At 40.2% G+C, this 25620-nt stretch overlaps 1 protein-coding gene across 2 annotated transcripts in view; it reads left to right on the top strand.

The window, feature by feature from the left end:
* Positions 1-615: 615 nt before the first annotated feature.
* Positions 616-25620, top strand: part of si:ch211-283g2.1 (sodium- and chloride-dependent GABA transporter 1) — a 94786-nt gene continuing 69781 nt past the window's right edge. Inside the window, exon 1 of one of the 2 annotated variants that reach the window (XM_043718553.1) lies at positions 616-877. In XM_043718553.1, the coding sequence (XP_043574488.1) occupies positions 649-877 (229 nt within the window). In that variant the 5' untranslated portion in view covers positions 616-648. Of the gene's footprint in view, positions 878-1739; positions 1916-25620 lie in introns of those variants that run through there. The other variant, XM_043718554.1, reaches the window with a different exon arrangement.

Below are 25620 nucleotides of genomic sequence, written 5' to 3' on the forward strand. Positions count from 1 at the left end.
ATTTTGTGACTGGGCAACATTCCCCTAACAATCAGAGTCCAATCAGAGTCCATTTGTCAATTAATCACATTCTTTTCTCGTATAGTATAATATTACATTTTATCTTTAGATTGATATTTCTTGTGAATTGTCCTAATGAGTGCAAGATGGAAAGTTTTGATAAAATGTGTCTCTATTCAATAATACTCAGGTTCTGTACTATCAAATGACTGTTTGAAAACTTATGTTCCTGATGGTGGAAGCAGAGATTAAATCAAACTCAGTATGACTCTGTGGTTATAAGCATTGATTTCATACAAAAGATCTAATTTGTGGCTGGCAGCACGTTTATTCCAAACCTTGAATACTTGCAAAAATCACATGCAACTTATTCTGTTTGCGTTCACCTTTTGCCAAGTAAACTAAAATTGTACTTTAAAAAATTTCCGATGCATGGAATGACCTGTAGATGCTATGTAATAAAAGTTAATAATTAAATGCGAGAATTTCCTCAATTGCTTAAGCAATAGAGTTGAATGTTTGTGAATGTTTACCTTTTGCTCCTGTCATCAGGCCATGGTAATGATTAATGGAAGTATCTTTTGAAATATATAAACAGTTTTATACTACCTCATAGTAAGTTGCTCTTTCAGATATTTTAAAATAAGCATGAAGAATATTGAGATGTCCAACTCCATGGAAAAGATAAACTCATTGAAGACAAGAAAAGCATGTGATGTCACTGGACAAAGTGTTGAAAATGCTAATAAGAATGAAAATACCCAAAATAGAGTGACTTGGACTCGAAAGATTGAGTTTACATTGGCTGGAATCGGCTATTCAGTGGGTTTAGGCAATGTCTGGAGATTCCCCTTCTTGTGCTATAGGAGTGGAGGAGGTAATTCTACTTTAATAATGATCGGATTAATATGTGATTGTGAGATTTCCTTTGTGATGCCGAACAATGAACTTTTCAGATATTATGGGTGTGAAAGCCCCGTAATTACTACTTATTTAAATACAGTTCCGTAAGGACTTATTAATCATTTTGTTTGTTTGAACTATTCTTCAGTTACACTGATGACAGACATTCATTCATTACTTTCAGTGAAAATCCTTTTTGAACTCAAAATACAATGAATTAACAGCTGAAATAAACAACAACTTAGATGTATACAGCACCTATTCCATCATAAAATATCCCAAACTGCTTCACAGGAGCATTATAAACAAAAGTTGATGCTGACCACACAGGGGATTATTGGAATAGGTGACCAAAACTTGACCAAAGATGTCGGTTTTGAGCAATATCTCAAAAGAGGAGATGGAGAAAGTTAACAAGGGAATTGCAGAGTTTGGGACATCAGTCAATGAACATCAGGGGTACTCAATTTACCAGAATTAAAGCAACTTGGTATATCTCTGAAAATGGGGGTGGATGCATTCACAAGATTAGTGTTGTAACTAAGAATGACAGGCAATGCAGGACAGAACTGAGCCAAGTTTTCACAAACTTACAAGCAGTTGTTTACGGAGGTACACATTATGTATCATGCACTTCCAACCCACTAATCCCAGTTTAGGTATCAAGGTATACACAGGGGCTGGTGTCGCCCAGTGCACGTAGACAGGGGTGACACTTATGGAAGACTGCATGTTTTGGAACATAGAATGTTGGATGCCAGCCAGAACGCATTGGAATAGTCAACTGTAGAAGTAACAAGGTCACAGATAAAGGTTTCAGTAACAGATGGGCTGACGTAATGACAGAGTCTGACAATGTTATGGAGGTGGAAATGGACAGTCTGAGTGATATGTGTGACTGGAAGCTGAACTGGGGATTGAATATAACACCATGGATGCAGTCTCATTCAGCCTCAGAGAGTTGCCAGATGGCGGATGGAAGTCAGTGGCTGGGAAATTGAGTTTATCACAGGTATTGAAGCCCATGGCTGTGATCTTGCTAATATTTAGTATAAGGAAATTTATGTTCATGCAGAATTACAGACAAGCAGCAGAAGGGATGAGAGAAATGTATAACATAATATGTTTTTACACACATATATATAATATATAATAAAAAACATAAATTTTAATACACAGTTGGTCTCCCACCATCAGGATATAAAGGATTCCTCCTGGGAGGAGCTAACAGGTTTGATATGTGCTCTAGTGCCATACCAGTTCTGCACTTGTTGCCAGAACTGTGTGAGAATGTTTTACTAGCTATATTATGAAATTACTTTAAAGTTGTACCTGATGTCTCACAAAAGACCATCATTAATATCAGATGGAATACAATGATTGAGTGTTCTGGCTCTCTCTCTTCCATGTGTTCCTTGAATGAATTCATTACAGATCAATGTGCTCAGATTTATAATTTGCACTCTGAGCATAGTGAAGGAATAGAATATTATTTTTTCCCATCTATACTTAATGGTGTCAAATTAAGAATTGATTTAAAAATGAGGTATGTGTCTTATCCTTTTTACTTGAAATCCAGGTTGATTGGTTCCCTTCCAGTTCAAAGGATTCTGAGGTGACTGATGTGTTATGCAGCAAGGTCTATGCCATCATAGAATTGTATCTAATCTTTAAATATTTTGTTTGAGGTTTTACAAGTGCAGGTTGAATACAGTCTATAATCTGCCTATTGCCAAAGCCAAAGAGGCTTGTCTATCAATTTGGCATCTTGTTGGTTCCAGCCTATACTTGCAAAGTCCAAAGCAAAATGTTTATAAGTTAGATGTAATTCTCTGATGGGCCAGCATTTGCTGACTAATCTTGAGTGCGCTAGCAGCTATCCTATTCAAGATATCAGTTAAGCTCATGGCTGATTTATTCTTACTGAGTGCAACATAAATTCATATGCAGGGATCCATTCTCTGTGAACAAAAGGAATACATTTAATCTATGTGTACCTGGAAGATTGGAGGACCTATGGTTCACAAATATCTCCATGGCAATGGTTCATCTAATTAATCAACGTACCAATCAACAACTTTTTTCTTATACAATGTACATTATTTTGATTGCTTGGATTTGGGCATTGTTGCATTTGTCCTGATGAGTGCAAGACATAATGTTTCAACAACATGGCACTTCTATGCAACGTACTTATGTGCTGTTTATTCAAATGAGGATTGTTGGCACACTACTGTGGGCAATGAGGGCTGCTATATTGTCATTTTGTTACATTGTCAGGTGGTTAGGGGACTGAAGAAATGTCCTTTCGTGGTAAAATGGGAGCGAAGATCGTAAGGCTGCATACTCTTTCGCAAAAGAATGATTTCAGTCATGAGATACGCTGTGAAGGGCGGTACAGTGGCTCAGTAGTTAGCACTGCTGCCTTACAGTGCCAGGGACAGGGGTTCGATTCCAGCCTCAGGCAACTGTTTATGTGGAGTTTGCAGGTTTTCCCTGTGTCTGCATGGGTTTCCACCAGGTGCTTCGGTTTCCTCCCACAATCCAAAGATGTGTGGGTTAGGTGAATTGGCCGTGCTAAAATTGTCCATCATGTTCAGGGATGTGTAAGTTAGGAGAAAATGTAGAGGAGTAGGGAAATGGGTCTGGGTGGATTACTCTTTGGAGGGTAGGAATGAACTTGTAGGGCAGAATGGCCTGTTTTCCCATGTAGGGATTCTATAAAGACAAATACAGACTGAGATGCTTTTAGTCCATCCTTCGCTATTCATCCTCAATATAAACAGAATACAGGCTTTGTACGTGGGGAATTGAAATCCTACTCCCGAGAAATCCTACTTCACTGCTGTTGTTAAATTATCTACATAAAGATAGTTAATACAATTTTCACACTATATATGTTCCAATACTCTTTTTCCAGTTCATCTTTTGACTGGAATCTTTATATAATATCTGCCAAGTTAATTGTCTCTTTGTTGTTTCTCAGACTGCACCTAATCCATTTTTTCCCTCTCTGGTTAGAAGCAGTTTCCTTGCAATACATTCTTTAAAAAGATCAAATTTTGGGTTGTACATGTAATGTGCATCAGTTTGCTTTCTGCAACATTTTGCAATTTAAATGTTTGGAGGAACATTTCCACAGAACATTCTTAAGTTAAGAAGTTGCTTCTAAAATTCTGCACTCTGGATGGTTCTGAAATGATTACTTCAGTAACCATTCTCATGAAACATGACTCTTGAAAAGCTAATGTCTGCTTCTCTTTTGTGGGATAATCTACTTGCTGCACAATTTTCATGTGCGTAACAATGTTGTATTAGGACTGAAATTGCTTGATTAGAGAGAATGGGTTCATTGTTGCTAGACGTATGGGTTTACAGAATTGTCATCTAAGTGGCACACAGTTTAAATGTCTACACAATCTAATTTTCATAGAATAATAGAATTAAAGAATCCCTAAAGTGTGGATGCAGGCCATTTAGCCCATTGAGTCCATACCAACCCTCCAAAGGGCATCCCACCCAGACCCACAGCCTACCCTATCTCTGTAACCTCGCATTTACCATGGCTAACCCACCTAGTCTGGACATCCCTGAACATAATGGGCAATTTAACACGGCCAAGAAACTGGAGGCACTTGGAGGAAATCCAAATAGACACAGGGAAAATGTACAAATTCCACACAGACACTTTTGCTTAGACATTGTTTCTATTTAAAATACTCAGGAATGGGATTATGGACACTTAATATAGTTTTTGATCATTGGCAGCTGGAGGCCAGAATCAAACAATGGAGAAATACAGAGGGAGAGGTACAAAAGTTGAATTCTGAGATGGGGAGATATCAACAGAGAAAAAGAAAGAACTCATTTGAAAGGGGAAGCTAAGGTCAATTTACTTCTCCATATCAAATTAATAAAGTTATGTATTAACCAAGGTTAGGCATTTGATCTGTTTTCAACTTTTGTGTCACGCACAACATTCCATCTGTGGCACATGGTCAACATTCTGTCAATGTACCTTTTGAATTTTGTATAAGCCACAAGTAGAAAGCAGACAAAGGTAAATCCACTTCAGCAAAAGAATCAAACAACTTTTTAATCAGAAGTCAAATATTTACTATCCCACTAGCAGTTAGTTCCATCCATTCAGTTGTAAAATAAACAAAGATTTGTCTTGCAAAAGCTTCAATAATGGAGGGTTCCGTGCAGTTGGAGTCATATAGTCATAGAGTTGTACAGCATGGAAACAGATTCTTCAGTCTGAGTCCATGCCAATCAGATATCCTAAATTGATCCTAAAAAAAGTCCCATTGGCCAGCATTTGGTCCATATTCCTCTAAACCTTTCCTATTCATACATCCGTCCAGATACCTTTTAAATGCTGTTATTGCACCAGCATCCACCACTTCCTCTGGCAGCTCTTCCAAACATGCACCACCCTATGCCCCTTATGTCCATTTTATATCTTCCTCCTCTCACTTTAAACCTATGCCCTCTAGTTTTGGACTCTGCCACCCTAGGAAAAAATGATCTTGGCTATTTACCCTATCCATGCCCCTCATGATATTATAAATCTCTATAAGATCATCCTTTAGCCTCTAATGCTCCAGGGAAAATAGTCCCAGCCTACTCAGCTTCTCTCTATAGCTCAAACCCTCTAATCCTGGCAATATCCTTGTAAATCTTTTCTGAACCCTTTAAGTTTCACAACTTCTTCCTGTAGTAGGGAGACAAGAATTTAATGCTGTATTCCAAAAGTGGCCTGACCAATGTCCTGTACAGTCACAATATAGCATCCCAACTCCATGCACTTATCAATAAAGGCAAGTACCAAATGCCTTCTTCACTCTTCTGGCGGAAATAGGTACTGCAGATGCTAGAGATTAGAATCAAGATTAGAGTGGTGCTGGAAAAACACAGCAGGTCAGGCAGCATCCGAGGAGGAAGAAAATCGATGTTTTGGGCAAAAGCCCTGCCCAAAAATGTCGATTTTCCTGCTCCTTGAATGCTGCTTGACCTGCTGTGCTTTTCCAATACCACTCTAATTTTCTTCACTATACTGTCTTTCTATGACTCACCTTCAAGGAACTATGAACCTGCACTCCAAGATCTCTTTGTTTGGCAACACTCCCCAGTACTCTATCATTAAATGTTTAAGTCCTGCTCTGATTTGCCTTACCCAAATGCAATACCTCACATTATTTCTGAATTAAACTCTACCTGCAAGTCCTCAGCCCATCGACCAATCTGATCAAGGTCCTGTTGCACTCTCAGATAGCCTTCTTCACTGTCCACTACAGCACCAACTTTGGTGTCGTCCGTAAACTTACTAACCAATCCTCCTATACTCATATCCAAATCATTTATAAAAGTGATAGAAAGCAGTGGACCTAGCACTGATCTTTGTGGTACACTTATGGTCACAGGCCTTCAGTCCGAAAAACAAACCTCAACCTTCTGTCCCCTATCTTCAAGCCAATTGTGTATCCAAATGGCTAGCTTTCCCTAGATTCCATGTGATCTATGAGGAGAAAGTGAGGTCTGCAGATGCTGGAGATCAGAGCTGAAAATGTGTTGCTGGAAAAGCGCAGCATCCAGGGATTCCTGAAGAAGGGCTTATACCCGAAAAGTCAATTCTCCTGTTCCCTAGATGCTGCCTGACCTGCTGCGCTTTTCCAGCAACACATTTTCAGCTCCATGTGATCTAACCTTGCTAACCAGTCTACCATACAGAACTTAGTAGAATGCCTTACTGAAGTCCATATAGACAACATCCAACACTCTGCCTTCATCAATCTGCTTTATCACTTCTTCAAAAATCTCAATCATGTTAGTGAGACACAACTTCCCGCGTACAAAGCCATGTTGACTATCCCTAATCAGTCCAAATACATGTAGAACATGTTCCTCAGAATCCCCTCCAACAAATTACCCTCCACTGATAACAGTTCACCAGTCTACAGTTCCCTGGCTTTTCTTTACCCACTTTTTTAAAATAATGGCACCGCTTTAGCCACCCTCCAATCTTCCAGCACTTCACCCATGACTATCAGTGATACAAATATCTCAGCAAGGGGCCCAGCAATCAGTTCCCTAGCTTCCCACAGGGTTCTGGGAAACACCTAATCAGGTCCTGGGGATGTATACACCATTTTGAGTTTTAAATCGTCTAGCACCTCTTTCTCTGGAATTAGTATTCTTTTTTTTAAATTTAGAATGGTAGGGTAGAAGGAGTTCAACCTACAGGAATGGTATGCCTAGATGTAACTGTTATGTATTTGTAATGCCAACCCCTGGCAGCTCATAATTGGGTTAGAGTGCAGCAACCAATCTTCCTTTCTATACTGTGTCTTAGCGCCTGGCAGTTAATGGGGATGGAGGAGGAGCGAGTGGTGAGTCTGATCAAGAAGAAGCACTTGACTTAACAACAAGGTATAGTTTATTATATGATTTCAATAGCTGCAAGCACATTGGCTAGTTAGGTAAAATTACTAAGACTATCAGGAGCAAGAGATCACATATCTGACCCCAACATGATCTTAAGTTAGACTCCTTGATTCTCCATCAAACGTTGTGTTGGTGTCCAAGATTAGCCCTTTCAGAACCATTAGCTTTTACAACAATAACCTGTTGCAATATAAGCTGCCTGACATTGTCCCAGGGTTTACACTCATTGTTCAACACCACACTGTGTCTTCATATGCATTATTTTCTGATGTAAACTGGAAGGATAGAATGATGTTTCTTAAGCGAAAAATCCTGTATATTTCTCAAACATGTTCAAACATGATGCATTATCTTGAAGTGTGGTAGCTGTTCCTATAAAAGGCACAACAAAATTCTATTTGCTCTTAATTATTTTAAACTTAAGTAAGTGTAATTATGCGGACACAAAAGCATAGCAGTGTGAACTTGCAAGTTATAGAGATGTATAGCACGGAAACAGACCCTTCGGTTCAAATCATACATACAGACCAGATATCCTAAATTAAGCTAGTCCCATTTGATAGCATTTAGCCCATATCCCTCTACACCTTTCCTACACATGTGCGCACCCAAATGCCTTTTAAATGTTGTAATTGTACCTGGGTCTACCACCTCCTCTGGTAATTCATTCCATACACTCACCACACTGTGTGTGAAAAAGTTGCACCTCAGGTCCCTTTAAATCTTTCCCTCTCACCTTAAACTATGCCCTCTAGTTCTGGACTCCCCTATTCTAGGGAAAATACCCTATTTACCCTATCCATCCCTCATGATTTTATAAACTTCTATTTTATAAACTTCAACCTCCAATGCTTCAGGGAAAACAGCCCCAGCCTAGTCAGCCTGTACTTATAGCTCAAACCCTCCAACCGTGGCAACATCCTTGTAAATCTTTTCTGAACCCTTTCAGGTTTCTCAACATCCTTCCTAGAGCACTTGCTGCTCTCAGTCCTCCACTTTGGCCAGTAGTCCCCAGAGCTTCAAGACATGCCACATGGATAGTGATCACCTATATTCTTCATCTGTAGAGGTTGGCGTCGAATGTGTCTCAACCTCACCACGTCATCATGGCATATCTCCAACTCAGAATACAGTTATACAGTTCAACGCTGCACTTCAGAGCACATCAACACCTTTGCATTGTAACAGTGTGGCCAGGCCACCTTGTGCATAGCGATTAGAGCAGCGTTTATATCAGAGCCTTTCCCTCACTCTCTTAGCCCTCACTCAGGGCCTATTTGGCTGCTCACAGTATCCCCACTTTGCCTCATCATGCCTTTTTGCAGTTTGCTGCATTATTCAGAACATACAGCCTCACCAAACTTCAGACTTGTCTTGACACATAGCACAGATCTTCCTTTCTAACTCGAAAACAGAATTCCTGGTGCCTTTCCCAATTTCCCCTATTTATTCTGGCTGCTTGCCTTTCTTCTACTCTCCAATATTCTATACTTCTTTGGGTTTATAGTGTCAGCTCATCATTTTCAGCCATTCCTGCTGCTTGTCTTGCAGTTGTAACCCTTGGGATTTCAACATGAGTACTGATTACTAATGGGTTTTTTTACATTTTTAAATTATTCTAAGAGAATAATTTCTCTCAGAGCTTTATGTGTGGCATTTACTCCTGATGCTTGTATCCACCAGTTGAAGTTCCTTTGCTTTACACTTCCAGCATAGTTTTGCACAGGGAATTTTCCTAAGTTTTGGAATTTTTGCCTGCAAACTTCAGGTAACTAATGCACACCAAGAATAGTGGTGCCTAATCTAGAGATACCTCCTCTGGCAGAGATATATAAATGTCATGGGCTTTACCTATCAATGTTCTCTGCATGGGCAGTTTGCTTCTGCTATTTTGGTTTGCTAACTTTACAACTATCATAAAGAATGACTTGATATCCCTTTCCTCAAATTTCAGTGGGTTCTGTACCAATGTAAATATTTCCTTACTAGACTTTCGATTCTGCTTAGGGGTTTCTTTACAAGAACCTTCTCCTACATCTTCTCAGTTGGTATTCTTCAGCTGAAATTGAATTCTCACTAACTCAAGTGACTCACCACTTGGTGTACCCAGTCCTTCTTGTTTTTTTCCAGCATGCTGTGCACTGTCAATACGTTAATTTTCTCTGCCTTCTTAGCTTTACAGGTAATTCCACCTTTCACCTTTTTGTTAACTCCAACACCTTAGTGAAGACTTGGTAAACACTCAGAGATATCTCCTCGGTCTGTAGGACCGTTTTCGCCTCTTTCAATGCTATCTAGTTTTATCGTGTGAGAAACCTGGTATCTATCCTCCTTGATCCTTACCAATTGGTTCTACTCCATGTCTAATTTCATGTTGTCCATGTTCAAAAATTCCAGTCAAGCTCCTAAACCATTGTCACAACCCTGATGGGATGAGAGCTCAGATAATCAAGAACCAATATCCCACAAGCCTTCACAAATGTATCACTGAGATTGTTTACCTGACTTTGATTGCTAATCCGGACAAAAGAAGAAACTCCCAGAGTTTGAGAAAGACAAAGGTGTTTCCTTATAAAATGTGGACAAAAATTAAATTACTTGCAATCCAGAGCTCCTGGCTACCATTTGGAGACATCTGTTTGAGTCCCACCATGGGAGATGTGAAATTTGAATGTAATAGAATTTTCAAATTAAAGGCTGGTCTAATGATGATCATGTCATCATTGTTGATTGATGTATAAACCCATCTGGTTCACAAATATCCCTTAGGGAAAGAAAGTTGCCATCCTTATTTGATCTGGCCTACAGGGGACTCTACAGCAATGTGATGATTCTTAACTGCCTTGGGCAATTAGGGACAAGAAATAAATATTGGCTTAATACCTACATTCCATGAATGAATATTATGAAAAAGACAAACATTCTGCTCTCTGGAATGCATTCCTAGTCAATTACCAACTACACAACTACCGTTTTTCATTCACATATTAATTGACATTGGTAATGGTCCTTTACTCCTTCAAGTCCAAAAACATGCAGGTTAGATGGATTTACCATTTTAAAAAATTAACCCAATAGTGTCCAGGGACGTGCTGGTTAGGTGGGTTAGCCATTGTTAAAAAAAATATGCAGGGTAATGGGGAATGGGTGAGGGATGGGTCTAGATGATATGCTCTTTGAAGGATCATGCAGAATTGATTAACCGAATAGCCTCTTTCTATGTCTTCATCCTTTCACAGCCCTGGTGGGTTGGTGGATATATGGAAAAGGGGAATAATTGTGTTCTTGAATATATCACTTTACACATTGATGTTTATGGATCAAATGTACTTGCTTTCTACACAGTGGATTGCAATTGAGGACAAAAGTCTGATTGAGAAACCTGCCCTACAATCATGTTCTTCAAATTGCCTTTCCCAGTATTTCCCTCTCTATTCTCATGAGTTCACTACAGATAATGACCATAATAGATATTGAATGAATTACTTTTCTCTGAATTGAAGGAGCAAAGTTTAATGCATCAGAACAAAAAGAAGCTGAACATTGTGATAGTTAGATTGCAGTTCACTACCTGTAGTGCATGCCACAATTATGGCATTGAGAAGTCTAAATGTAATTATAACGTTTGTTTACCACAGAAAACTAGCACAGAAATTAGGAGTTTGGTAAATTAATATAAATTTATGGAAAATAAAATGTAACATTCAGAGACAAACATTTGAAGCAAAATCGCTGGCAGGACAACACCGGAAGAGAACAGATTGATTGATTATACAGCCTGTGTCTATAGAATATGCATTTTGAACACCTAAATCCATAAGTACAAATAAATCAGCTATCTCAAACAAATGTGAAAAATAGATCACATTGTAACCAGATGTGTTTCCAGTTTTTAAATTGTTGGAATATCGTGTGCAATTCTGGTCTCCTTCCTATCGGTGAAGATGAAACTTGAAAGGGTTCAGAAAAGATTTACAAGGATGTTGGCAGGGTTGGAGGATTTGAGCTACGTACAATTGCAACATTTAAGAGGCATTTGGATGGGTATATGAATAGGAAGGGTTTGGAGGGATATGGGCCAGGTGCTGGCAGGTGGGACTAGATTGGGTTGGGATATCCGGTCAGCATGGACAGGTTAGACTGAAGGGTCTGTTTCCATGCTGTACATCTCTATGACTCATTTATTTGTTCCTTGTCCTCTCTTTTATTTTGCGCATTTATTCCTTTTTTTATTTAATCACTCTTCCTTCCCAGCCAATCAGAGGTATTGTTCTTCCTTTACTCATCTGCCCCTCTCTAAATCCGATCCCCCTTTCCCTCAGCTTGGTACCTGCTACTAACTGTTAATCTTTAAAAGGCCATCACTGTTAAAAGTTAACTATTTCCCTTTCACCACAGTTACAGCTTTAGCTTACTGGAGGTTTCCAGCATGCTATGTTTTTATTTTAAATTACAGTTCCCATTCATTACAATTTAGCAGTTTAGATATGACCTGCCTTCAGGTCAATCAACCTTATCGTCCATGCTTCACTTTCCTTTCAGACTGCAAGTGGTGAGTCACCATCTGTAGCTGACGTCTTCAGTCTTCTTCTCATCCAGGCTGGTTGACCATGCAAAAAAAAGGTCTCAATTCTGCCAATCTCTACATAACCTCTCACTCTCTGCCTTGAGGCATGAATTACTGGAATGTAAAGCAATGCCCTTTACATCTTCCTTATGCCAATTAAATACTTGACTTCCATTAACCTTATCACTGCAACCTTTGAAACTCCTTTTGCTTTTTTCCTCTAGTTTTTTTGGCTCAGCTGTGGTCTGTTGGCTACTTGACTGCTTGCTTGCTTGAGGAGGGGAAACACCAGGGACTGAAATTTACTAGAAGCTGTTGAAATGTTGTTTAGTCAAAGTGATTCTCTCTGTGAGCTCAAGTGAGGTATTTCCCAGAATTCTCTGCATATCATACCATATCTCTATGCCATCATACTCATGCTACCTTGGGATCAATTTATTTGTCATCACCGTGACTTTCGCTGCCAACTGTGAATAGCCATACACAGTGCACCCAGTGGGAGTGAAACAAAATAGAAAAGCTTCTGAGGGTAGGAGTGACACTTCATTGGGAACAGAAGTTCCCATTCATAAATGCATTACCACTTTGCAGCATCACCTGTTTGATTGAATGCCACAGTAACTGCAGCTACAAGAGTCATGTAACGCAGGCTACCCATTCTTTGAGCCATACAATGTCTGAAGCTTATTGATACTCTTTCCCTAACACTCAGTGCAGCAAAACATCATGTCATTGTTCAGACTGACCACAGTTCATTTCCCTTACCAACTTGGAAGGAATGCCCCAACTGATGAATGACCAGACCCCTGATTGATCTCTGTCTTACCATGGTTGACTTACTATGAGTCCTCTACCTCTGCTGTATCTGCAGGACTGACTGTGGCCAACTCACCACACTAATAATATGAAATCACTGATCTTCAGTGCACAAGCACCTGACTTACTCTGTCCAAAACGTTGGACTGATGCTGTCTTAATATGCGAGTACCTCTTGACTGATGACAGTCGCCGTTGACTTGACTGAGGACTACCTCCCTTGGACCTTCGGACATGGGAACTTTGTTGAAGAACATTCAGTGTATTTACCTCACAAGCTGCTGGCACATGGTATAGTTGTGACATCGATGTTTGTAAAACAACAGGCCCACCAACCTCCCTATTCAAAAGAAAAAAATAAAGAACTGTGGATGCTGGAAACCTGAAACAGAACAATTCTGAAGAAGGGTTACTGGAATTGAAATGTTCACTCTATTTTCTCTCCACTGATGCTGCCAGACTTGCTGAGGTTTTCCAGTAATTTCTGTTTTGGACTTAACTATCATCACTGGCAAACAGGACAAAGCTACCTAGCTGAGGGTAGAAGTAAGGGTCTTATGTCTAAGTGTTTCCATTGAAACAAATTGAGTCATATTTGTTTAAAATGTTGGAAGTTGCGTGGGAAGTCCATGGGTCTTATTGGGGTTGGTAAGGGTGAGTTCAAGAAAAGATCTCATAAGGAAAATACCAAATTGTAATATTAGCTATGAAAATGAGACTGAAGGTAAACACTACAGTAAGTGTAGGAGAGATGAGTAAGGTTGATGAAACATCTTTCCTCGAAAGAAAAGGTAACTATTTTTCTTCAAATTATGCAGCTAAACCCATAACTATATTAATGAATACAGGAGCTTCTTAAACTCTTTTGCTGGGGAAGAACATAGTTTGTCCTACAGACAATGCATTGAAACCCAAAGTTTTAATAAAGGGGATAAGTGGAGAGTATGCACCCATTCTATTGTACAAACAGTGACATATTGTCCAGAACAGTGGCAGTAGGAATTTTTGAGAAATTGCCTGTGGATGGAAATGACTTATCCTTGGATAATGATTTAGCCAGAGTGAAAATTACAGCTTCCCTCATAATCACATCAAGTCCAAGAGAGGTTAAAGGGATGGGATAGTGACAGAAACAAGTTCTAGTTATTCTTCCATCGTGGGCGGTGATCAAAGCAATACCTAAACAAAATAAGTAACCAAAAAGATAAAAATAATACTTCAAATAAATGTTGGTGTAGCTGAAATTGTACTTTCAATATATTCTAACAAACCTACTCAGCGACCTTATTATACACCTCTAAAACCCAGGTGTCCTAGGTAAGAGGTAGGGACATTATCATTGCACCACAACAGCCCTTACCTGAGGATGTCTTCAAGGATGAGGATAATTCAACAACAAGTATTTGGTCAATCTTTTTAAATTGAGGCTCACAAAGCAGATCTGCTGAAGTTAAACAACTTAACACAATGAGCCCACACTGAAGTTGAGACTGAAGACGTTTTTATGTTAAAAATTAAATTCTGATTAAAAAGTGGAGCTATCCTCATAGATGTGTAGGTGAGAAATCAATTTTTTTTGAAAAATCAGTTGCTGTCATCAAGGTATCATAAGGAAATATTGGGATGAGTGCATCAAATTTCTATGTCAGAGTCATAGAGTCATGGAGTCATAGAGATGTACAGCACAGAAACAGACCCTTCAGTCCAACCCGTCCATGCCACCCAGATATCCTAAGTTAATCTAGTCCTTTTTGCCAGCATTTGGCCCATATCCCTCTAAACCCTTCCTATTCATATACCCATCCAGATGCCTTTTAAATGTTGTAATCGTACCAGCCTCCACCATTTCCTCTGACAGCTCATTCCATACATGCACCACCCTCTGCGTGAAAAAGTTGTCCCTTAGTTCTTTTTTATATCTTTCGCCTCACACCTTAAACTTATGCCCTCTAGCTTTGGACTTCTCCACCCTGGGGAAAAGACCTTGGCTATTCACCCTATCCATGCCCCTCATGATTTTTTAAACATCTGTAAGGTCACCCCTCAGCTTCCGATGCTCCAGGGAAAATATCCCCAGCCTATTCAGCCTCTCCCTATAACTCACATAGGAATGTAGGAATATGTCCACATCTAATCAAACTAACATCTTTAATACCCATACCAGTTTTCGAAGAACTATTCATGAGATTGTGGTAGACTGAATAGGACCATTACTGAAAATGAAAGCAAAACATCAATACATCCTCTAGATTTGGAGAGGAGAACTCAATTTCCAAAAGTTGTGCCTTTGAGGACAATTGCAGCTGAAGTAGTGATAAATTAATTAGCTCAGATTTTAACTTGTTAATGAACTAACAACAGAAATACAATTGGACCTAGGTCCTAATAGGGTGGCACAGTGGCTCAATGGTTAGCACTGCTACCTCACAGCTCCAGAGACGCAGATTTGAGTCCAGGCTTGGGTGACTGTCTGTGTGGAATTTGCACATTCTCCCTGTGTCTATGTAGGTTTCCTCTGGGCATTCTGGTTTCCTCCCACTGTCCAAAGATGTGCAGTTTATGTGAATTGGCCATGCTAAATTGCCCATAGTGTTCAGGGATGTGTAGGTTAGGTGCATTAGTCAGGGGTAAATGTAGAGTAATAGGGTAAGGGAATGGGTCTAGATGGATTACTCTTCAGAGGGTCAGAGTGGACTTGCTGTGCTGAAGGCCCTGTTTCCATTCTGTAGAGCTTCTGATTCTAATGTTATGTCTTAATTTTTTCAGAACATAAGCAATTTGGATATTAACAGTTCGAATCACTACATAATATCCATGAACCCACAAAGCTTTGGAGAAATACCATCAGATTCTCAAGACAATGATCGAGGCATATTGTTACAAATACCCACAGGATTGGGATGAATGATTGGATTTTGTTTTTGTTAATTGCAACCAGAGATTTTCTGAATGAATCCAAGTAGTACAATCCATTTGAATTGATCTATGGAAGATCAAGTAAGGTTTTTTTAGGAAATTGAAGGATATCTGCCGAAATATATCAGTATGATGTGGATGGAGGTGACAAAGACCAATAAAATAATACCCATGTCAGGGATATTTACTCAATCAGTTTAGATGTGCTGGAATAGGCTGCTGGAGAAAGTGGGGCTTTAATCACTCAGAAATAGGCACATTACTACACAAGCCCTCACTAAGAGTTGTCTCATTTAGATTGTGTAGAACAAGCTAAGGTGGAAATGAAGATGAAATACATGCTAGAAAATCACTTGATTGACCCATGTCATAGCAATTGGAGCTCACACATGATTTTATTTCCTAATGTGGATACACTCCCTTGCTACGAGCTCTCTAGTGGCACAGTGGCAGTGTCCCTACCCCTGGACCAGGATGCCTGGGCTCAAGTCCTATCTACTCCATAGGTGGGTAATAACATCTCTGCAAAGGTTTGATTGGGGGAGAAAAAATCCTACCTCCCCTTCACTTTTGATGATCTGCACAAAAATTAGCCATTCGAAGGATATGAGTAATTTATTGGTGGTGGTCAGTTGGTTTAAAAAAAGTCACGAGTGATTAGTGATGAGGGAGGAAAATAAACAACTAGATCTTGCAAAGTCAGCAGAAAAGTAAATACAGTAAAATAAACAGATTCATATTCAATCACTCAGTTAGAAGATCACATTGATAGAGTCAGTAGTGTTTCATTCCTCACCGTAGGAGCGAGATTCCCCCGACTGGAGACAGAGACACAGGAGGTGGATGGGATACATGACTCCTATTCGAGCAAACACCAGTTAATGCAGGGAGACGGCCAAAGGATCTTCCTTGAATCAGGCTTTGATGTGAAGCTACCATGGGATTGCAATCCTGTTGCTATAAATTCTGTGTCATATGATTCTGCTCCACAACCACCTGATGAACAAGCAGCGTTTCAAAAGCTAATGCCTCCAAATAAACCTGTTGGGCTATAAACTGGCGTTGTGTGATTTTTAAATCCATTTTGTGTTACAATGATCATACACAACATGATTACTGTACCACCCCTTGCCTTCTGTAGGACCAATCTTGTAAAACGCCTGATCAATGATGGACACTCCCATGGACAGCACTAGGTTATTTTTTTTAAATTATGTTTAACAATTATTGTAATCTCGAGGCCTTGTCATCTTTCTACATTGCATTCCAAAGCTTCTGGCTGTCATCTTTCAGTCACGTGTATCTCTAAGGAGTGCTTAAATTCTATTGTCCATTGTACTGGCTATCAATTATCAAATTCCATTAACCCTTTTAATATATAAAAAAAACATTGATTCTGTTATAAAACTTAATGTTAATATTTATTATCAGGTTTACAATTATTTCTATTGCTAACTTCTTTTAGCTAAATTACACCAGGCATCTCTTTAATGTTTTACAATAAAGTTGAATACTTTGTGATTATTCAAAGAATCTTTAACTAGAACTTATTAATATTGTAAATACTTTCAAAGAGAGAGCTAATTTCTGCAAGATAACTTTAGCTGCTGTTTTGATCGCTGAACACATCCTTATGAGACTAGAATTAATTACTTAGGTAGTGATTTTTCAATGTTTTTGAGTTACAATTTCATTATTTCTTCTGCATTTTGTTATAAATCTTCAATACATTCATCCTTGAATGTTTATTGTAACTTATTATTTAGGTAATGCTCCCTTCTGCCTTGGAAAGACACTTTCTCAAAGGCACCATTTTTTTTCACTAATGATGATGCAAGTTTTTTTGTCTCAAAAATAGGCAGCTCCAACACTCACCACGACTCATGTGTTGAAGGGGTACTGCAAGTAACATTGACTTGAAAACTTAAAGAAACATCAGCTTTTGTTATACCAAATGGATTTTGCAAAGGTCACATCTTATTTTTCTTTATTTTTTTATGGTGAACTGAAAAGGGAAAGGGACTGTTTTAAAATCAAGGTCAATTGAAGGGTCTGCACCTCTGTTAAAACAAGTTTGAGAGCCACATTGTGAGCTATGTTTATGCCGTTGCTTTGGAGGCAGCAGAGGAGATGAGATAAAATGGCCTGGTATTTGGCCAGCAACAGTGTGCAGATTGGTTAGTGCAATTGTGACCTGCTGTAGATGCCAGAGGTTATTCAGCCTGATGACAATTCTGAGTGGCTCCAGGTCACTGAACAGGTGATGTGGGGTTTCATCGAGACAGGGGCAGTCATTTTCTGGACTGTAAGAAGCAGACTTTGTGTGTGTTTGTGTCTCTCTCCTTCTCTCTACAGTAAAAGTAATCAAAGTCTGAAGAAAGCCAAAAACCACACAACACCAGGTTATAGTCCAACAGGTTTAATTGGAAGCACACTAGCTTTTGGAGCGTCAGGTGATAGTGGAAGACACAATTCTAAGGCACAGAATTTATAGCAAAAATTTACAGTGAGATGTAACTGAAATTATACATTGAAAAATACCTTGATTGTCTGTTTAGTCTTTCATCTGTTCGAATACCATGATAGTTTCACTTCTTTCATGTGTAAATCACAAAACCTTTTTTTAAAAGTTGCATTCTCAGGTTAGCTGTAACAATGGGCATTAGCTAGACAATATGTTGAATGTGTTAGCCCCCTGTGTTCTCTGTCTATGCCATGATGTTTAGATTGATTCTAATCTAAAAAGTGAGAAAACAGAGTTTTACGTGAATTCATGCAGTTTTTGAGCAAAGTACAATGTAACTATGCAAGTACAAATTCACCCTACAAAATATATATGTGCACGTTGGTCTTTGACTTTCTGTGTCTGTGTGCCTGGGGTGGGGCGTTTGTGAGTGTCTGTGAGAGAGAGTGTATATGTGTGTGCATGACTGTGGAGTAGTCTAAGTCTCTGAGAGGATGCCTGCGTGGATGTGGGAGTGTGTGTGTCTGTAAGGGTGTGTGTGAGTGTCTGTGTATATGTGTGTCCGTGTGTGTGTGTGTGTCTGTGTGTCTATGTGTGTGTGTGTGTGTATAGTGCAATGGTGGTCACCTGTAATATGACATGAACCTAAGGTCCCGGATGAGGCCCTCCCTATCGGTACCGAACTTAGCTATCAGCCTCTGCTCGGCCACTTTTCGATGCTGCCTGTCCCGAAGTCCGCCTTGGAGGATGGTCACCTGAAGGTCCGAGGTCGAATGTCCTGGGCCACTGAAGTGTTCCCCAACTGGGAGGGAACATTCCTGTCTGTTGATTGTTGTGCACCGCACAAACTCTGGGATTATTACTGGTTCTTAAACATCTTGAAATTAATGTATATTAACTACAATTTCTTGACTTTTGTGGAGAAACATAAAATTTCAAATGTGAGATTGTCTCAGTGGAGTTTTGTTAATTTCAACTTATGAGATAAGGTTTGTTCATATTGCTGGGAAAGAGAATTAAATGCTGCAATATTGAAAATTTGAGAATAAAAATTACCAGAATTTGTATCAATCCTGCACAAAGAATGAGTGAGGTTGAATGACTTCTGCGTGAATGAATTTTCTTGTATTTCATTATATACTTGTTTCACTGTATTTATTGAAATGGACTCATTCACTTTGTTTCATGTTGACCTTAAGATGAAACAAATTTTGAAATGATGTTTTATCTCTCCAGGATAACGTAAAGACTGCGTATAATGTTTGGAATATAAATGGAAAGAATAGAAATTGCAGAAAGTACCAGATGTATATTTTGCACACCAACTTGAAAGTCAAAAGTGGAACAGTGTGGTATTGACTTGTTGCTTACACAAGATCATGTAGCCTTTGGAGAAGCTGAGTTTGATACTTTTTTTGAGACACATTGGCATCTGTAACTTTGGGTTGAAAAGCTGCCCAGCAACAACTAAGTTGCTCTTGAATCCAGGTTTCCAGAAAACTTGCACACTGAAACAACTCATTCTCTTCCTCTGAGTTTCTTTTGTCCTAAATAGCAGTCGAAGTCAGGCAAACATACCATCTTGATATTTCAGCTGATCATTTATATACTTGTGATAGCCCATGGAATAATAGTATTTGATGCGCGGCACATTAATCACAACAGGGTCACGTCAAATAGATCAAACCGTTTATTTTGTGGGCCCCTTGGAAGGGAAAATACTCTGATTGATGTTTTTCTCAGTCTAGAGAGAGGCAAATTACTGGCTCTGAATGGTCTGTGTCCTACGCCCATTTAACTCAATGCAGTGGGGTAGAGTTCAATCCCCTTCCTGCTGGAGGTCAGGATGATCATAGTTGAAATATCCGAGGACCTTTCCTTGGTCTGGGAATCAAGAAAGTAAGGCAATGGATGACAAGCCTCCCTTATTGCTGTTAATGGCCTTTGTATTACAGATTAGATTCCAGGAATGTTGGATATTGGAGTAGAATTGGATGGGTGTTATACAGTTTTAGTTTAGTGGGGACGAGAGAGACTCACGGTTGGTGTGTTACCTCCCGGGTGCCAGGGTCCGTGATGTCTCTGATCGTGTTTTTGGGATCCTTTGGGGGAGAGAGAGAGCAGCCCCAAGTTGTGGTCCACATTGGCACCAACGACATAGGTCGGAAGAGAGATGGGGACTTAATGCAGAAATTCAGGGAGCTAGGATGGAAGCTTAGAGCTAGGACAAACAGAGTTGTTTTCTCTGGTTTGCTGCCCATGCCATGTGCTAGTGAGGTGGGGAATAGGGAGAGAAAGGAGTTGAACACGTGGCTACAGGGATGGTGCCGGAGGGAGGGTTTCGGGTTTTTGATTAATTGGAACTCTTTCAGGGGTAGGTGGGACCTCTACAAGCAGGATGGTCTTCATCTAAACCAGAGGGGTACCAATATCCTGGGTGGAAAATTCGCGAAAGCTATTAAGGTGGATTTAAACTAATACAGCAGGGGGATGGGAACCAAAATTGTAGGACAGGTACAGAAGAAGATGAGAGCAGGGAGTTCCCAGATCAAGTATCTGACACTGGCAAGTGAGAACCTGAATTGAAGTGTGTGTACTTCAACGCGAGGAGCATCCGAAACAAAGCGGGTGAACTGGCAGCGTGGGTTGGTACCTGGGACTTCGATGTTGTGGCCATTACAGAGACATGGATAGAGCAGAGACACGATTGACTGTTGCAGGTTCCGGGATTCAGATGTTTCAGTAAGAATAGAGAAGATGGTAAAAGAGGGGGAGGTGTGGCATTGCTGATCAGGGACAATATTACAGTTGTAGAAAGGACGTTTGGGGACTCGTTAACTGAGGTAGTATGGACTGAGGTTAGAAATACGAAAGGAGAAGTCACCATGCTGGGAGTTTTCTATAGGCCTCCGAATAGTTCCAGAGATGTAGAGGAAAGGACAGCAAAGATGATTCTCGTTAGGAGTGACAGAGGCAGGGTAGTTGTCATGGGGGACTTCAACTATCCAAATATTAATGGGGATCACTACAGTACGAGTACTATAGATGGGTCAGTTTTTGTCCAGTGTGTGCAGGAGGGCTTCCTGACACAGTATGTAGACAGGCCTACAAGGGGCGAAACCACTTTAGATTTAGTACTGGGTAACAAGCCTAGGCAGGTGTTAGATTTGGAAGTGGGTGAGCACTTTGGAAACAGCGATCACAATTCTGTCAGGTTTACTTTAGCGATGGAAAGGGATAGGTGTACTCCACCGAGCAAGAGTTACAGCTGGGGGAAGGGAAATTATGTTGCAAAGATTTAGGAAGCGTAGAATGGGGAAGGAAACTGCAGGGGATGTGCACATTAAAAATGTGGAGCTTATTCAAGGAAAAGCTCCTGTGTGTCCTAGATAAGTATGTACCTGTCAAGCAGGGACGAAGATATAGAATGTGTGAGCCGTGGTTTACTAAGGAAGTGGAATCCCTGGTCAAGAAGAAGAAGAAGGCTTATGTTAGGACAAAATGTGAAAACTCAGTTAGGGTGCTTGAAGGTTACAAGGAAGTCAGGAAAGACCTAAAAAGAGAGCTCAGAAGAGCCAGGAGAAGACATGAGACGTTGTTGGCGGATAGGATCAGGGTTAATCCTAAGGCTTTCCATAGGTATGTCAGGAATAAAAGAATGATGAGAGTTAAATTAGGGCCAATCAAGGATAATAGTGGGAAGTTGTGTGTGGAGTCAGAGGAGATAGGGGAAGCACTAAATAAATATATTTCAACAGTGTTCACTATTTCAAATCATCATTGTCTACAGGAATAGTGCCTGAGGGCTGGAGGATAGCAAATGTGGTTCCCTTGTTCAAAAAGGGTAGTAGAGATAACCCTGGTAATTACAGACCAGTGAGTCTCACTTCAGTTGTTGGTAAAGTGTTGGAAAAGGTTATAAGAGATAGGATTTATAACCATCTAGATCAGGGACAGTCAGCACAGTTTTGTGAAGGGTAGGTCGTGCCTAACAAATCTTATTGACTATTTTGACAAAGTGACCAAACAGGTAGATGAGAATAAACCGGTTGATGTGGTGTATATGGATTTCAGCAAGGCGTTCGATAAGATTGCCCACAGTAGGCTATTATACAAAATGCGGAGGAATGGATTTGAGGGAGACATAGCAGTTTGGATCAGTAATTGGCTTGCTGAAAGAAAACAGAGGGTTGTAGTTGATGGAACATGTTCATCTTGGTGTCCAGCTACTAGCGGCGTACCGCAAGGGTCGGTGTTGGGTCCACTGCTGTTCGTCATTTTTATAAATGACCTGGATGAGGGCTTAGAAGGGTGGGTTAGTAAATTTGCGGACGACACTAAGGTCAGTGGAGTTGTGGATAGTGACGAACGATGTAGTAGGTTGCAGAGAGACATAGATAGGATGCAGAGCTGCGCTGAGAGGTGGCAAATGGAGTTTAATGTGGACAAGTGTGAGGTGATACACTTTGGATGGAGTAATTGGAATGCAAAGTACTGGACTAATGGTGAGATTCTTGGGAGTGCAGATGAGCAGAGAGATCTCGGTGTCCATGTACACAGATCCCTGAAAGTTGCCACTCACATTGACAGGGTTGTTAAGAAGGCATACAGTGTTTTAGCCTTTATTAATAGAGGGACTGAGTTCCGGAACCAGGAGGTTATGCTGCAGCTGTACAAAGCTCTGGTATGGCCACACTTGGAGTATTGTGTACAGTTCTGGGCACCGCATTATAAGAAGGATGTGGAAGCTTTAGAAAGGGTGCAGAGGAGATTTACTAGGATGTTGCCTGGTATGGAAGGAATGTCTTACGAGGAAAGACTGAGGGCCTTGAGGCTGTTCTCATTAGAGAGGAGAAGGTTGAGAGGTGACTTAATATAGACATACAAGATAATTAGAGGATTAGATAGGGTGGACAGGGAGAACCTTTTTCCAAGTATGGGAACAGCAAACACAAGGGGACACAACATTAAAGTGAGGGGAGATAGGTATAAGACAGATGTCAGAGGTAGTTTCTTTACTCAGAGAGTAGTAAGGGTATGGAATGCTTTGCCTGCAACGGTAGTAGATTTGCAAAGTTTAAGTGCATTTAAGTCGTCATTGGACAGGCATATGGACGTACATGGAATAGTGTAGGTGGGATGGGCTTCAGATTAGTATGACAGGGCGGCGCAACATCAAGGGCCAAAGGGCCTGTATTGCGCTATAATGTTCTATGTTCTATATTCTATGCACAAAACAGCTGACTTCCTGAGGTGAGGTGAGGTGGCTAGTTTTGAATTCCACACAGCAACTGGCCAAATCAGGGCGCCCTAGAAAAATTGAAGTCGCTTGGGAGTCAGAAATAAAAATTCCTACTGTTTGAGCTAGATCTAGCTCGAAAGAAGGTGATTGTAGTTGTTGGAGGTCAATCATCTCAGTACCAGGGTATTGTTATAAGAGTTTCTCAGCGTTTTCCGAGGCCCAACTATGTTGAACAAAGAGACCTTGGAATGCAGGTTCATAGTTCCTTGAAAGTGGAGTTGCAGGTAGGTGGGATAGTGAAGAAGGCATTTGATATGCTTTCCTTCACTGGTCAGACCATTGAGTATAGGAGTTGGGCTGTACTGGACACTGGTTAGGCCACTTTTGGAATATTGCATGCAATTCTGGTCTCCTTCCTATCGGAAGGATGTTGTGAAACTTAAAAGGGTTCTGAAAAATGTTGCCCCCACGGTTGATGGATTTGAGCTATAGAGAGAGGCTGAATAGGCTGGGGCTATTTCCCTGGAGTGTGGGAGGCTGAGGGGTGACCTTTTAGAGGTTTATACGAACATGAGATGCATGGATAGGATAAGCAGACAAGGTCTTTTTGCTGGGATGGGGGAGTCCAGAATTAGAGGGCATACGTTTAGGGTGAGAGGGGAAAGATATAAAAGGGACCTGAGCGGCAACTTTTCATGCAGAGGGTGGTGCATGTATGGAATGAGCTACCAGAGGAAGCAGTGGAGGCTGGTACAATTACATATTTAAACAACATCTGGATGGGTCTATGAATATGAAGACTATGGCAGGATATGGGCCAAATGCTGGCAAATGGGACTAGATTTGGTTGGGATATCTGGTCAACATGGACAAGTTGGACCAAAGGGTCTGTCTCCATGCGGAACATCTCTATGACTCTATGATTCTACTTCAACAATGATCTTCGTTCCATCATATGGTGGAGGTAGGGGTATTTGCTGATGATTGTGCAGTTAACTTTACAACTTGTCGGCTTGAAGTCATCTGTAGCAATGAACAGTATTCAGTTTTGAGCTGATATATGGCAGGTCACATTTGCGCCAATCAATTACCAGGCAATGACCATCTGAGAGTCAAATCACCTCACCTTGACATCCAATGGGTTGTTATTGTTAAATCCCATAAACCAGCAAAATCCTGAGAGTCAACATTGACCATAAATGTAATTGGAATGATATAAATACTGTGGCTATAAGGCAGCACAGAAGCTCGGCGTTGTGCAGCAAATAACTTATCTCCTGCCTCTCTAAAGCCTTTCTGCAAGGCATAAGGTGTGGGTGTCACAGCATATTCTTCATTTACCTGGATGAATATATCTCCAATAATACTTAAGATACTTGACAACATCCAGGACAAAGCAACTATTAGATACCCTATCCACCACCTTCACTCCTGCCCACCACCTATGCACCATCTCTGCATTGTGATAGCCTCTATACCCCAAAGGGCAAGAGCATCAGGCATATAGATCACACACATTTCAGAGCCTGTTGTTACTGAGTGAAAATCCTCAATCTCTCCACCTTACAGCACTTTAAGGATACCTACATCACACACTCTGCATTGCACTTCAGATAGGCAACTGCCCATCACATTCTCAACAGAAATTAAGAATGGGCAATAAATACTGGTCACATTCCACCAACAAACAGGACAAAAAGAAATCTTTTGTTTAGCCACTTACTGCCCAGTGAACAAATTCTGAGTTTGTTCCATGGAAGTGAATGTGATGAGACATTTATGGATAACTGCAGTAATAGCCTTGTGTATTTTCGCTCATTCTAAGGGATAGCTCTTGCTGGAGTTTGAGTGATGAGAATTGTAGATTAATGGATTGACCCTCAAGTGATGGCTTTCTTGTGCCAACAGTTAATCCATGACTGGAATGTACACTTTGAGGTCTTTGTCACGATAGATGTGGCAGACGTCTTTCTGAATGAATGGGATCTTCTATAGAGAAGAGGTCTCTTCTCAGAGAGTTAGAAAGTGTCTGTTGAGGAGTACATTACATAATCAAATCATATCATTATAGGTTAGTTACCTTCAAAAAACATTAAAATAATATATGCAAAATGTAAGGAATATTACAATGAAATATCAAGCAATTGAGCACACTCCCTACAACATTGTAGTTTCAAAACAAGTACAGGTTTCTCATTTCTGTGTTGGACGTGCTTATTTGAAAGTAACATGAGAATTTATTGAGACAGTTTCGTTCTGGTTTTA

Source organism: Chiloscyllium plagiosum, chromosome 28 (genome assembly GCF_004010195.1).
Source record: "Chiloscyllium plagiosum isolate BGI_BamShark_2017 chromosome 28, ASM401019v2, whole genome shotgun sequence".
Classification (NCBI taxonomy): domain Eukaryota; kingdom Metazoa; phylum Chordata; class Chondrichthyes; order Orectolobiformes; family Hemiscylliidae; genus Chiloscyllium; species Chiloscyllium plagiosum.